Genomic DNA, 14,895 nt, shown 5'->3' with positions numbered 1-14,895 from the left:
TAACTAACACAATGCTTTTCCTGTTTAACTAACAGAAGGCTTTGCCTGTTTAACTAACAGAAGGCCTGTTTAACTAACAGAAGGCTTTGCCTGTTTAACTAACAGAAGGCCTGTTTAACTAACAGAAGGCTTTACCTGTTTAACTAACAGAAGGCTTTGCCTGTTTAACTAACAGAAGGCCTGTTTAACTAACAGAAGGCTTTACCTGTTTAACTAACAGAAGGCCTGTTTAACTAACAGAAGGCTTTACCTGTTTAACTAACAGAAGGCTTTGCCTGTTTAACTAACAGAAGGCCTGTTTAACTAACAGAAGGCTTTACCTGTTTAACTAACAGAAGGCTTTGCCTGTTTAACTAACAGAAGGCTTTACCTGTTTAACTAACAGAAGGCCTGTTTAACTAACAGAAGGCCTGTTTAACTAACAGAAGGCTTTACCTGTTTAACTAACAGAAGGCCTGTTTAACTAACAGAAGGCCTGTTTAACTAACAGAAGGCTTTACCTGTTTAACTAACACAATGCTTTTCCTGTTTAACTAACAGAAGGCTTTGCCTGTTTAACTAACAGAAGGCCTGTTTAACTAACAGAAGGCTTTGCCTGTTTAACTAACAGAAGGCCTGTTTAACTAACAGAAGGCTTTACCTGTTTAACTAACAGAAGGCTTTGCCTGTTTAACTAACAGAAGGCCTGTTTAACTAACAGAAGGCCTGTTTAACTAACAGAAGGCCTGTTTAACTAACACAATGCTTTGCCTGTTTAACTAACAGAAGGCTTTGCCTGTTTAACTAACAGAAGGCTTTGCCTGTTTAACTAACAGAAGGCTTTGCCTGTTTAACTAACAGAAGGCTTTGCCTGTTTAACTAACAGAAGGCTTTGCCTGTTTAACTAACAGAAGGCCTGTTTAACTAACAGAAGGCCTGTTTAACTAACAGAAGGCCTGTTTAACTAACAGAAGGCCTGTTTAACTAACAGAAGGCTTTGCCTGTTTAACTAACAGAAGGCTTTGCCTGTTTAACTAACAGAAGGCTTTGCCTGTTTAACTAACAGAAGGCTTTGCCTGTTTAACTAACAGAAGGCTTTGCCTGTTTAACTAACAGAAGGCTTTACCTGTTTAACTAACAGAAGGCTTTGCCTGTTTAACTAACAGAAGGCCTGTTTAACTAACAGAAGGCTTGGCCTGTTTAACTAACAGAAGGCTTGGCCTGTTTAACTAACAGAAGGCCTGTTTAACTAACAGAAGGCTTTACCTGTTTAACTAACAGAAGGCCTGTTTAACTAACAGAAGGCTTTACCTGTTTAACTAACAGAAGGCCTGTTTAACTAACAGAAGGCTTTGCCTGTTTAACTAACAGAAGGCCTGTTTAACTAACAGAAGGCTTTACCTGTTTAACTAACAGAAGGCCTGTTTAACTAACAGAAGGCTTTGCCTGTTTAACTAACAGAAGGCCTGTTTAACTAACAGAAGGCTTTACCTGTTTAACTAACAGAAGGCCTGTTTAACTAACAGAAGGCTTTACCTGTTTAACTAACAGAAGGCCTGTTTAACTAACAGAAGGCTTTACCTGTTTAACTAACAGAAGGCCTGTTTAACTAACAGAAGGCTTTGCCTGTTTAACTAACAGAAGGCCTGTTTAACTAACAGAAGGCTTTACCTGTTTAACTAACAGAAGGCCTGTTTAACTAACAGAAGGCTTTGCCTGTTTAACTAACAGAAGGCCTGTTTAACTAACAGAAGGCTTGGCCTGTTTAACTAACAGAAGGCCTGTTTAACTAACAGAAGGCCTGTTTAACTAACAGAAGGCTTTACCTGTTTAACTAACAGAAGGCTTTACCTGTTTAACTAACAGAAGGCTTTACCTGTTTAACTAACAGAAGGCTTTACCTGTTTAACTAACAGAAGGCCTGTTTAACTAACAGAAGGCTTTGCCTGTTTAACTAACAGAAGGCTTTGCCTGTTTAACTAACAGAAGGCCTGTTTAACTAACAGAAGGCCTGTTTAACTAACAGAAGGCTTTGCCTGTTTAACTAACAGAAGGCCTGTTTAACTAACAGAAGGCTTTGCCTGTTTAACTAACAGAAGGCTTTGCCTGTTTAACTAACACAATGCTTTTCCTGTTTAACTAACAGAAGGCCTGTTTAACTAACAGAAGGCTTTGCCTGTTTAACTAACAGAAGGCCTGTTTAACTAACAGAAGGCCTGTTTAACTAACAGAAGGCCTGTTTAACTAACAGAAGGCTTTGCCTGTTTAACTAACAGAAGGCTTTGCCTGTTTAACTAACAGAAGGCTTTGCCTGTTTAACTAACAGAAGGCTTTGCCTGTTTAACTAACAGAAGGCTTTACCTGTTTAACTAACAGAAGGCTTTACCTGTTTAACTAACAGAAGGCTTGGCCTGTTTAACTAACAGAAGGCTTGGCCTGTTTAACTAACAGAAGGCTTGGCCTGTTTAACTAACAGAAGGCCTGTTTAACTAACAGAAGGCTTTACCTGTTTAACTAACAGAAGGCTTTACCTGTTTAACTAACAGAAGGCCTGTTTAACTAACAGAAGGCTTTGCCTGTTTAACTAACAGAAGGCCTGTTTAACTAACAGAAGGCTTTACCTGTTTAACTAACAGAAGGCCTGTTTAACTAACAGAAGGCCTGTTTAACTAACAGAAGGCCTGTTTAACTAACAGAAGGCTTTACCTGTTTAACTAACAGAAGGCCTGTTTAACTAACAGAAGGCTTTACCTGTTTAACTAACAGAAGGCCTGTTTAACTAACAGAAGGCCTGTTTAACTAACAGAAGGCCTGTTTAACTAACAGAAGGCTTTACCTGTTTAACTAACAGAAGGCCTGTTTAACTAACAGAAGGCTTTACCTGTTTAACTAACAGAAGGCCTGTTTAACTAACAGAAGGCCTGTTTAACTAACAGAAGGCCTGTTTAACTAACAGAAGGCCTGTTTAACTAACAGAAGGCTTTACCTGTTTAACTAACAGAAGGCTTTACCTGTTTAACTAACAGAAGGCTTTACCTGTTTAACTAACAGAAGGCTTTGCCTGTTTAACTAACAGAAGGCTTTGCCTGTTTAACTAACAGAAGGCTTTGCCTGTTTAACTAACAGAAGGCTTTGCCTGTTTAACTAACAGAAGGCTTTGCCTGTTTAACTAACAGAAGGCTTTGCCTGTTTAACTAACAGAAGGCTTTACCTGTTTAACTAACAGAAGGCTTTGCCTGTTTAACTAACAGAAGGCTTTGCCTGTTTAACTAACAGAAGGCTTTGCCTGTTTAACTAACAGAAGGCTTTACCTGTTTAACTAACAGAAGGCCTGTTTAACTAACAGAAGGCCTGTTTAACTAACAGAAGGCTTTGCCTGTTTAACTAACAGAAGGCTTTGCCTGTTTAACTAACAGAAGGCCTGTTTAACTAACAGAAGGCTTTGCCTGTTTAACTAACAGAAGGCTTTGCCTGTTTAACTAACAGAAGGCCTGTTTAACTAACAGAAGGCCTGTTTAACTAACAGAAGGCTTTGCCTGTTTAACTAACAGAAGGCTTTGCCTGTTTAACTAACAGAAGGCCTGTTTAACTAACAGAAGGCTTTGCCTGTTTAACTAACAGAAGGCTTTGCCTGTTTAACTAACAGAAGGCTTTGCCTGTTTAACTAACAGAAGGCTTTACCTGTTTAACTAACAGAAGGCCTGTTTAACTAACACAATGCTTTTCCTGTTTAACTAACAGAAGGCCTGTTTAACTAACAGAAGGCTTTGCCTGTTTAACTAACAGAAGGCCTGTTTAACTAACAGAAGGCTTTGCCTGTTTAACTAACAGAAGGCCTGTTTAACTAACAGAAGGCTTTACCTGTTTAACTAACAGAAGGCTTTACCTGTTTAACTAACAGAAGGCCTGTTTAACTAACAGAAGGCTTTGCCTGTTTAACTAACAGAAGGCTTTGCCTGTTTAACTAACAGAAGGCTTTACCTGTTTAACTAACAGAAGGCTTTACCTGTTTAACTAACAGAAGGCCTGTTTAACTAACAGAAGGCTTTACCTGTTTAACTAACAGAAGGCTTTACCTGTTTAACTAACAGAAGGCCTGTTTAACTAACAGAAGGCTTGGCCTGTTTAACTAACACAATGCTTTTCCTGTTTTACTAAAGGTAGACTAACACAATGCTTTTCCTGTTTTACTAAAGGTAGACTAACACAATGCTTTGCCTGTTTTACTAAAGGTAGACTAACACAATGCTTTTCCTGTTTTACTAAAGGTAGACTAACACAATGCTTTGCCTGTTTTACTAAAGCTAGACTAACACAATGCTTTGCCTGTTTTACTAAAGGTAGACTAACACAATGCTTTGCCTGTTTTACTAAAGGTAGACCAACACAATGCTTTGCCTGTTTTACTAAAGGTAGACTAACACAATGCTTTTCCTGTTTTACTAAAGGTAGACTAACACAATGCTTTTCCTGTTTTACTAAAGGAAGACTAACAATTCTCTGCCTGTTTAACTAACAGAAGGCTTGGCCTGTTTAACTAACAGAAGGCTTTACCTGTTTAACTAACAGAAGGCCTGTTTAACTAACAGAAGGCTTTGCCTGTTTAACTAACAGAAGGCCTGTTTAACTAACAGAAGGCTTTACCTGTTTAACTAACAGAAGGCTTTACCTGTTTAACTAACAGAAGGCTTTACCTGTTTAACTAACAGAAGGCTTTGCCTGTTTAACTAACAGAAGGCCTGTTTAACTAACAGAAGGCTTTGCCTGTTTAACTAACAGAAGGCCTGTTTAACTAACAGAAGGCTTTACCTGTTTAACTAACAGAAGGCCTGTTTAACTAACAGAAGGCTTTACCTGTTTAACTAACAGAAGGCTTTGCCTGTTTAACTAACAGAAGGCTTTGCCTGTTTAACTAACAGAAGGCTTTGCCTGTTTAACTAACAGAAGGCCTGTTTAACTAACAGAAGGCTTTACCTGTTTAACTAACAGAAGGCTTTGCCTGTTTAACTAACAGAAGGCTTTGCCTGTTTAACTAACAGAAGGCCTGTTTAACTAACAGAAGGCTTTACCTGTTTAACTAACAGAAGGCTTTGCCTGTTTAACTAACAGAAGGCTTTGCCTGTTTAACTAACAGAAGGCTTTGCCTGTTTAACTAACAGAAGGCTTTGCCTGTTTAACTAACAGAAGGCCTGTTTAACTAACAGAAGGCTTTACCTGTTTAACTAACAGAAGGCCTGTTTAACTAACAGAAGGCTTTGCCTGTTTAACTAACAGAAGGCTTTGCCTGTTTAACTAACACAATGCTTTTCCTGTTTTACTAAAGGTAAGGTAGACTAACACAATGCTTTTCCTGTTTTACTAAAGGTAGACTAACACAATGCTTTTCCTGTTTTACTAAAGGTAGACCAACACAATGCTTTGCCTGTTTTACTAAAGGTAGACTAACACAATGCTTTGCCTGTTTTACTAAAGGTAGACCAACACAATGCTTTGCCTGTTTTACTAAAGGTAGACTAACACAATGCTTTGCCTGTTTTACTAAAGCTAGACTAACACAATGCTTTGCCTGTTTTACTAAAGCTAGACTAACACAATGCTTTGCCTGTTTTACTAAAGCTAGACTAACACAATGCTTTGCCTGTTTTACTAAAGCTAGACTAACACAATGCTTTGCCTGTTTTACTAAAGGTAGACTAACACAATGCTTTTCCTGTTTTACTAAAGGTAGACTAACACAATGCTTTTCCTGTTTTACTAAAGGAAGACTAACAATTCTCTGCCTGTTTAACTAACAGAAGGCTTGGCCTGTTTAACTAACAGAAGGCTTTACCTGTTTAACTAACAGAAGGCTTTGCCTGTTTAACTAACAGAAGGCTTTGCCTGTTTAACTAACAGAAGGCTTTACCTGTTTAACTAACAGAAGGCTTTACCTGTTTAACTAACAGAAGGCTTTGCCTGTTTAACTAACAGAAGGCTTTGCCTGTTTAACTAACAGAAGGCTTTGCCTGTTTAACTAACAGAAGGCTTTACCTGTTTAACTAACAGAAGGCTTTACCTGTTTAACTAACAGAAGGCTTTACCTGTTTAACTAACAGAAGGCTTTACCTGTTTAACTAACAGAAGGCTTTGCCTGTTTAACTAACAGAAGGCCTGTTTAACTAACAGAAGGCTTGGCCTGTTTAACTAACAGAAGGCTTTGCCTGTTTAACTAACACAATGCTTTTCCTGTTTTACTAAAGGTAAGGTAGACTAACACAATGCTTTTCCTGTTTTACTAAAGGTAGACTAACAATGCTTTGCCTGTTTTACTAAAGGTAGACTAACACAATGCTTTTCCTGTTTTACTAAAGGTAGACTAACACAATGCTTTTCCTGTTTTACTAAAGGTAGACCAACACAATGCTTTGCCTGTTTTACTAAAGGTAGACTAACACAATGCTTTGCCTGTTTTACTAAAGGTAGACCAACACAATGCTTTGCCTGTTTTACTAAAGGTAGACTAACACAATGCTTTGCCTGTTTTACTAAAGCTAGACTAACACAATGCTTTGCCTGTTTTACTAAAGCTAGACTAACACAATGCTTTGCCTGTTTTACTAAAGGTAGACTAACACAATGCTTTGCCTGTTTTACTAAAGCTAGACTAACACAATGCTTTGCCTGTTTTACTAAAGCTAGACTAACACAATGCTTTGCCTGTTTTACTAAAGGTAGACTAACACAATGCTTTTCCTGTTTTACTAAAGGTAGACTAACACAATGCTTTGCCTGTTTTACTAAAGGCAGACCAACACAATGCTTTGCCTGTTTTACTAAAGGTAGACTAACACAATGCTTTGCCTGTTTTACTAAAGGTAGACCAACACAATGCTTTGCCTGTTTTACTAAAGGTAGACTAACACAATGCTTTTCCTGTTTTACTAAAGGTAGACTAACACAATGCTTTGCCTGTTTTACTAAAGGCAGACCAACACAATGCTTTGCCTGTTTTACTAAAGGTAGACTAACACAATGCTTTGCCTGTTTTACTAAAGGTAGACCAACACAATGCTTTGCCTGTTTTACTAAAGGTAGACTAACACAATGCTTTGCCTGTTTTACTAAAGGTAGACTAACACAATGCTTTGCCTGTTTTACTAAAGGTAGACTAACACAATGCTTTGCCTGTTTTACTAAAGGTAGACTAACACAATGCTTTGCCTGTTTTACTAAAGGTAGACTAACACAATGCTTTGCCTGTTTTACTAAAGGTAGACTAACACAATGCTTTGCCTGTTTTACTAAAGGTAGACCAACACAATGCTTTGCCTGTTTTACTAAAGGTAGACTAACACAATGCTTTGCCTGTTTTACTAAAGGTAGACTAACACAATGCTTTGCCTGTTTTACTAAAGGTAGACCAACACAATGCTTTGCCTGTTTTACTAAAGGTAGACTAACACAATGCTTTGCCTGTTTTACTAAAGGTAGACTAACACAATGCTTTGCCTGTTTTACTAAAGGTAGACTAACACAATGCTTTGCCTGTTTTACTAAAGGTAGACTAACACAATGCTTTGCCTGTTTTACTAAAGGTAGACTAACACAATGCTTTGCCTGTTTTACTAAAGGTAGACTAACACAATGCTTTTCCTGTTTTACTAAAGGTAGACTAACACAATGCTTTGCCTGTTTTACTAAAGGTAGACTAACACAATGCTTTGCCTGTTTTACTAAAGGTAGACTAACACAATGCTTTGCCTGTTTTACTAAAGGTAGACTAACAATGCTTTTCCTGTTTTACTAAAGGTAGACTAACACAATGCTTTGCCTGTTTTACTAAAGGTAGACTAACACAATGCTTTGCCTGTTTTACTAAAGGTAGACTAACACAATGCTTTGCCTGTTTTACTAAAGGTAGACTAACACAATGCTTTTCCTGTTTTACTAAAGGTAGACTAACACAATGCTTTGCCTGTTTTACTAAAGGTAGACTAACACAATGCTTTGCCTGTTTTACTAATGGTAGACTAACACAATGCTTTTCCTGTTTTACTAAAGGTAGACTAACACAATGCTTTGCCTGTTTTACTAAAGGTAGACTAACACAATGCTTTGCCTGTTTTACTAAAGGTAGACTAACACAATGCTTTGCCTGTTTTACTAAAGGTAGACTAACACAATGCTTTTCCTGTTTTACTAAAGGTAGACTAACACAATGCTTTGCCTGTTTTACTAAAGGTAGACTAACACAATGCTTTTCCTGTTTTACTAAAGGTAAGGTAGACTAACACAATGCTTTGCCTGTTTTACTAAAGGTAGACTAACACAATGCTTTTCCTGTTTTACTAAAGGTAAGGTAGACTAACACAATGCTTTTCCTGTTTTACTAAAGGTAAGGTAGACTAACACAATGCTTTGCCTGTTTTACTAAAGGTAGACTAACACAATGCTTTTCCTGTTTTACTAAAGGTAGACTAACACAATGCTTTGCCTGTTTTACTAAAGGTAGACTAACACAATGCTTTTCCTGTTTTACTAAAGGTAGACTAACACAATGCTTTGCCTGTTTTACTAAAGGTAGACTAACACAATGCTTTGCCTGTTTTACTAAAGGTAGACCAACACAATGCTTTGCCTGTTTTACTAAAGGTAGACCAACAATGGAAACTTGGAACCCTGATGACCTAGTATGATGTCATCACGTTCAGTTCATCACCTCAGAATCATTGGATCATGAGAATCAGTTACCTTGACATGTTGAGAGACGTGTTCGTCGTACTTGTCTTGGTTTTTGAAGCCTCTGTCACACGGGTCACAGAAATGTGAAAAAACGGGCTCTTTTTTATTTTTCTGCTGGAAAGAAAAACATTTGAACCATTACAGTCAAATCAGTATCCCTATTGGAGTGTTACACTGTAAGACAGGGCTGGACAACTGATGGAAGCAGGGGCCACAAAGAAACACAACTCATCATGAGGGGCTATAGAGGGTCAGTGTACCTACATCCATACACCCCCACACACCTTGCGAGCAAAACATTTTAGCGGCCCCCTCATGACAGGAGAAAAAACATGTACGTTTTAAAGTTCATTCCTGCAATTCTGCCCATTTTGCCCTGGGGCGGAGAGAATTCTGCCCATTTTGCCCTGGGGCGGAGAGAATTCTGCCCATTTTGCCCTGGGGCGGAGAGAACTCTGCCCATTTTGCCCTGGGGCGGAGAGAATTCTGCAATTTGTCACTAATTTCATGCAATTCTATTCATTTTGCGATAGGGTGGAGGCGAATGCTTGCAGTTTTTAATATGATAACTGATGATCAATGGGCCCCACCCTGGTCGGAAATTCAACCATGCTTCCGACAAGTTTAAATAGCTGGCCGCTTGACTGACCAATCTAAGACAATGTAGCTGACATGGCCTAATTGAGTGATGCTTATGCACATGGCCTAATTGAGTGATGCTTATGCACATGGCCTAATTGAGTGATGCTTATCCACATGGCCTAATTGAGTGATGCTTATGCACATGGGCTAATTGAGTGATGCTTATGCACATGGCCTAATTGAGTGATGCTTATACACATGGCCTAATTGATGATTTTGCACAACCACATTCATTTTACAAGCAGGCCGCCAGTTGCCCCTCCATCCCTGATCGAAGAGAAAAGACCTTCCATCTTCATGATTATTATTATTATTTGGGGGTTGCTTATATTTGTCCTGTCACAGTGTGTAATGGACTGTGTCTTTCTGCATATCCCAGCGCTCCCTGAGAGACCTGCAGGGAGTCGCCATTTTACAGGGCCCTTGGGGCCCTTGGGGCAATTAGGGTTTAACCTCGAGGCTACAGTGAGGGAAAAAAGTATTTGATCCCCTGCTGATTTTGTACGTTTACCCACTGACAAAGACATGATCAGTCTATAATTTTATTGGTAGGTTTATTTGAACAGTGAGAGACAGAATAACAACAACAAAATTCAGAAAAACGTATGTCAAAAATGTTATAAATTGATTCGCATTTTAATGAGGGAAATAAGTATTTGACCCCCTCTCAATCAGAAAGATTTCTGGCTCCCAGGTGTCTTTTATACAGGTAACGAGCTGAGATTAGGAGCACACTCTTAAAGGGAGTGCTCCTAATCTCAGCTTGTTACCTGTATAAAAGACACCTGTCCACAGAAGCAATCAATCAATCAATCAGATTCCAAACTCTCCACAATGGCCAAGGCCAAAGAGCTCTCCAAGGATGTCAGGGACAATATTGTAGACCTACACAAGGCTGGAATGGGCTACAAGACCATCGCCAAGCAGCTTGGTGAGAAGGTGACAACAGTTGGTGCGATTATTCGCAAATGGAAGAAACACAAAAGACCTGTCAATCTCCCTCGGCCTGGGGCTCCATGCAAGATCTCACCTCGTGGAGTTGCAATGATCATGAGAACGGTGAGGAATCAGCCCAGAACTACATGGGAGGATCTTGTCAATGATCTCAAGGCAGCTGGGACCATAGTCACCAAGAAAACAATTGGTAACACACTACGCCGTGAAGGACTGAAATCCTGCAGCGCCCGCAAGGTCCCCCTGCTCAAGAAAGCACATATACAGGCCCGTCTGAAGTTTGCCAATGAACATCTGAATGATTCAGAGGAGAACTGGGTGAAAGTGTTGTGTTCAGATGAGACCAAAATCAAGCTCTTTGGCATCAACTCAACGTGTTTGGAGGAGGAGGAATGCTGCCTATGACCCCAAGAACACCATCCCCACCGTCAAACATGGAGGTGGAAACATTATGCTTTGGGGGTGTTTTTCTGCTAAGGGGACAGGACAACTTCACCGCATCAAAGGGACGATGGACGGGGCCACGTACCGTCAAATCTTGAGTGAGAACCTCCTTCCCTCAGCCAGGGCATTGAAAATGGGTCGTGGATGGGTATTCCAGCATGACAATGACCCAAAACACACGGCCAAGGCAACAAAGGAGTGGCTCAAGAAGAAGCACATTAAGGTCCTGGAGTGGCCTAGCCAGTCTCCAGACCTTAATCCCATAGAAAATCTGTGGAGGGAGCTGAAGGTTCGAGTTGCCAAACATCAGGCTCGAAACCTTAATGACTTGGAGAAGATCTGCAAAGAGGAGTGGGACAAAATCCCTCCTGAGATGTGTGCAAACCTGGTGGCCAACTACAAGAAACGTCTGACCTCTGATTGCCAACAAGGGTTTTGCCACCAAGTACTATGTCATGTTTTGCAGAGGGGTCAAATACTTATTTCCCTCATTAAAATGCAAATCAATGTATAACATTTTTTACATGCATTTTTCTGGATTTTTGTTGTTATTCAGTCTCTCACTGTTCAAATAAACATACATTTAAAATGATAGACTGATCATGTCTTTGTCAGTGGGCAAATGTACAAAATCAGCAGGGGATCAAATACTTTTCCCCCTCACTGCACCTGCCGCCCCGTCTTCCTGTTTATGCTGTATGTACAGGTAACTGCCAAAATAAAGGAAACAGCAACACAGTGTCTTAAAGGGAAACGTCACCACTTCATATTCATCATCTGCAGCAACACCCCAACACAGTGTCTTAAAGGGAAACGTCACCACTTCATATTCATCATCTGCAGCAGCACCTCAACATGTGAAAATGGAGCGTTTCTATGTTTTGGAGTAAAACAGAGGAAGATAAGTGTTTCCAATGACATCATCATTAATAGACAATTAGTAGGCAATGCCTCATAACTGGTTAAAATCAAAACGATGTACACCGATGTCGTCATTGGAAACACCCATCTTCCTCAATCTGTTTTACTAAAAAAAACATAGAAAACGCACCATTTTCTCATTGTTGATGTTGGGGTGGTGCTGGAGATGATTCCCTTTAATTGGGTGTTGGGCCACCAGCGGTCAGAACTGCTTCAAGGCACCTTGGGACAGATTCTACAAGCGTCTGGAACTCCGTTGGAGGGAGGCGACACCATTGTTCCATGAGAAACTCCATCGTTTGGTGTTTTGTTGATGGAAAACTAAATGGATGTGGGTACGAAGACCCACGAGCCACTGGGACCCTCATGATGACTTCCTTTTTTTGTGGCTGCCATCCCCATCAAAGTTGCCCATGTGTTGATGAAGGTGTAGAAGGGGAGGAGACTAAGGGGAGGAGACTAAGGGGAGGAGACTAAGGGGAGGAGACTAAAGGGAGGAGACTAAGGGGAGGAGACTAAAGGGAGGAGACTAAAGGGAGGAGACTAAAGGGAGGAGACTAAGGGGAGGAGACTAAGGGGAGGAGACTAAAGGGAGGAGACTAAGGGGAGGAGACTAAGGGGAGGAGACAGGTTAAATAAGGATTTTTAAGCCTTGAGACATGGATTGTGTATGTGTGCCATTCAGAGGGTGAATGGGCAAGACAAAATATTTAACTGTAGTTGAACGGGGTATGGTAGTCGGTGCCAGGCGCACAGGTTTGTGTCAAGAACTGCAACGCTGCTGGGTTTTTCACGCTCAACAGTTTCCTATGTGTATCAAGAATTGTCCACCACCCAGAGAACATCCATCCAACTTGACAACTGTGGGAAGCATTGGAGTCAACATGGGCCAGCATCCCTGTGGAACGCTTTCGACACCTTGTAGAGTCCATGCCCTGACAAATTGAGGCTGTTCTGAGGGCAAAGAGGGGGTGCAATTCAATATTAGAAAGGAGTTGTTAATGTTTTGTACACTCAGTGTTTCCATTACTTTGGCAGTTCCCAGTAGATATATCAGAGACCTGGCTTTTAGTTTGATAGTGGATGTACTACCTTTTTCCACTGGTTGTTGGGAGGACCATAGTCCTGCCTTCCGTTTCCATGTCCACGATGGAAGTTCCGGCCTGTGGGTCAATGGTCAATACGACAATATTATGACATGTAGCCTACAGCTGGGTTCAGTTCAGTCATCACCAATCTGACACTTCTGTTCTGATAATGATGCAGGAGAAGTGCTTTCAAGTCAAGTTTAGTCAGACCTAGCCCTGAACCAGCATCTCCTCTGCCCAGATATTGGTTCAACCTAGCCCAAATTATAGACCTACATTATAATGGGCCACGCTTAGTCGGCCCTACTCCACTAAAATGCGTCATGGGAGTTTCCTTCAACAGACCTGACAGTAACAGTAGTCCACCAGGGGCTCTCAGCCAGGCCGCTACTAGTACCAGAACTCTCCTTGTTAGTATTAGTACAGTACTCACCATATGAGCCTCTGGGTCGACCGGGTTCGGGGCCGCCGTTCCAGTGTTCTCCCTGGCCGTTGTAGCTCCACGGCTCGGATGGCGGCTCGTACCAGTTCCACATACTGGGCTGGAAGTTGCTAGGAGGTGGATGGAACGTTGGCGGTCTTACCATCGAACCTGGAGGAGAGCCAAAGTTCGGCGGAGGGTAGCTTCCAAAATCATTCATGATGTAGGTGGCGCCTCTTCTTCAACGTTGTGTCGGTTCAATTCGTTTGTATAAATGTTTGTCTAGCTACGACCACGGAGGTATAATAAGAACCGCTACGACACGTGTATTTTTATGCTCGAGTTGCCGCGTTCACGTGCTAGTCGGAACTAGAAAACTCTGAAATGTCCGACTTTCTATGTAGGTACTGGTTGTAGTTATATACACGTGCCGCTTTCAACCAGTCATCAAGTCGGACATTTCAGAATTTCCTACTTCCGACTAGAACGTGAACGCGACAAGTTTAGATGCGCAAAGCGTGTTCGCCAGACTGAACGTCATATCCGTTAGTTTACACCAACCAAAAACAATTCAATAATATAATTATTTGAAGTAACAACGATTTAGGCACAATGAAAATGTACCATAACTCATGTAGTTTATGAAAACTAACTCATGTAGAATTATATCTGCCCTATGTACATAGTCATTGAACACTGGTCACTTTAATAAGGTTCACATACTGTTTTACCCACTTAATATGTATATACAGTATCCTATTCAAGGCTCATCTGATAGAGCCCCACAGTGGAGGTGTCATTGCTTGTCCATATATGTATATATTCTTAAATTCCATTCCTTACATAGATTTGTGTGTATTGGGTATATGTTGTGAAATTGTTAGATATTACTGCACTGTCGGAGCTAGAAGCACAAGCATTTCGCTACACCCGCAATAACATCTGCTAAACACGTGTATGTGACAAATAAATGTGATGATTTGATTTGATTATACATATAAAACCTAGTGGTCAAAGAGGGAAATTGTTCCAATCGTTTTTCCACCATTCATTTTTCCCATAAGGGATTTTAGAAACACTTAAAATAAGGGCTGTGTTTCTTGAATGCTTACTCTGACGTGACGTTTTCATAACCATCTAAATCTCTCTCGGACAAGGTGACTAATATCAATATAAACTGCTCAATTTACTCTCAGATTCGAAACTGCTAATTATTATCAAAGTAGACATCATGCAAAACTACAAATCCCTGCAAGCTCCTGCACATTATCTCTAGCTGACACCTTTGCTAACAGGTATTGTGTCAATTTAAAACTTGCACAAGACAGTTCACAGAATTGTCCATTTAAAAATGTTTAGCCAATTTATTAATTACTACATTTAGCTAACATTAGATAGTTAATCCAGAGATTCTTACATTTGCCTCGATTTGGCAGTCTCGTCCAGATCATCATGGCATTTGTAGTTCTTTATGATAGCCACATTAGCAGCTAATTAATTAAATACAGGCGAATATATTGATAAAAGGAATCTTGTCCGAGAGAGATTTACACGGTAATCAAAACGTCACGCCAAGGTAAGCCTACACGAAACACAGCCCTTATTTTATGTGTTTCTAAAATCCCCTATGGGAAAAATGAATGATGGAAAAACGATTGGAACCATTTCCATGTTTGACCGCTAGGTTTTATGGGTATTATGACTCATACTGTGGTACTCTATATA

The 14,895-nt window shown here is 40.3% G+C and overlaps 1 protein-coding gene across 2 annotated transcripts in view; it reads right to left on the bottom strand.

The window, feature by feature from the left end:
- Positions 1 to 13,510, bottom strand: part of LOC311117750 (FMR1-interacting protein NUFIP1-like) — a 43,019-nt gene extending 29,509 nt beyond the window's left edge. Inside the window, exons 1-3 of one of the 2 annotated variants that reach the window (XM_084192672.1) lie at positions 13,183 to 13,510; positions 12,754 to 12,824; positions 8,710 to 8,811 (exon numbers count right to left, since the gene is read on the bottom strand). In XM_084192672.1, coding sequence (XP_084048798.1) covers positions 8,710 to 8,811; positions 12,754 to 12,824; positions 13,183 to 13,390 — 381 coding nt within the window. In that variant the 5' untranslated portion in view covers positions 13,391 to 13,510. Of the gene's footprint in view, positions 1 to 8,709; positions 8,815 to 12,753; positions 12,825 to 13,182 lie in introns of both variants that reach the window. The other variant, XM_084192671.1, reaches the window with a different exon arrangement.
- Positions 13,511 to 14,895: the final 1,385 nt, after the last annotated feature.

This window comes from Coregonus lavaretus, assembly GCF_964263955.1.
Source record: "Coregonus lavaretus genome assembly, contig: HAP1_SCAFFOLD_765, whole genome shotgun sequence".
In the NCBI taxonomy this organism is placed as follows: Eukaryota; Metazoa; Chordata; class Actinopteri; order Salmoniformes; family Salmonidae; genus Coregonus; species Coregonus lavaretus.
The sequence above is the reverse complement of the archived record's forward strand: the minus strand, read 5'-3'. Positions and strand labels throughout refer to the sequence as shown.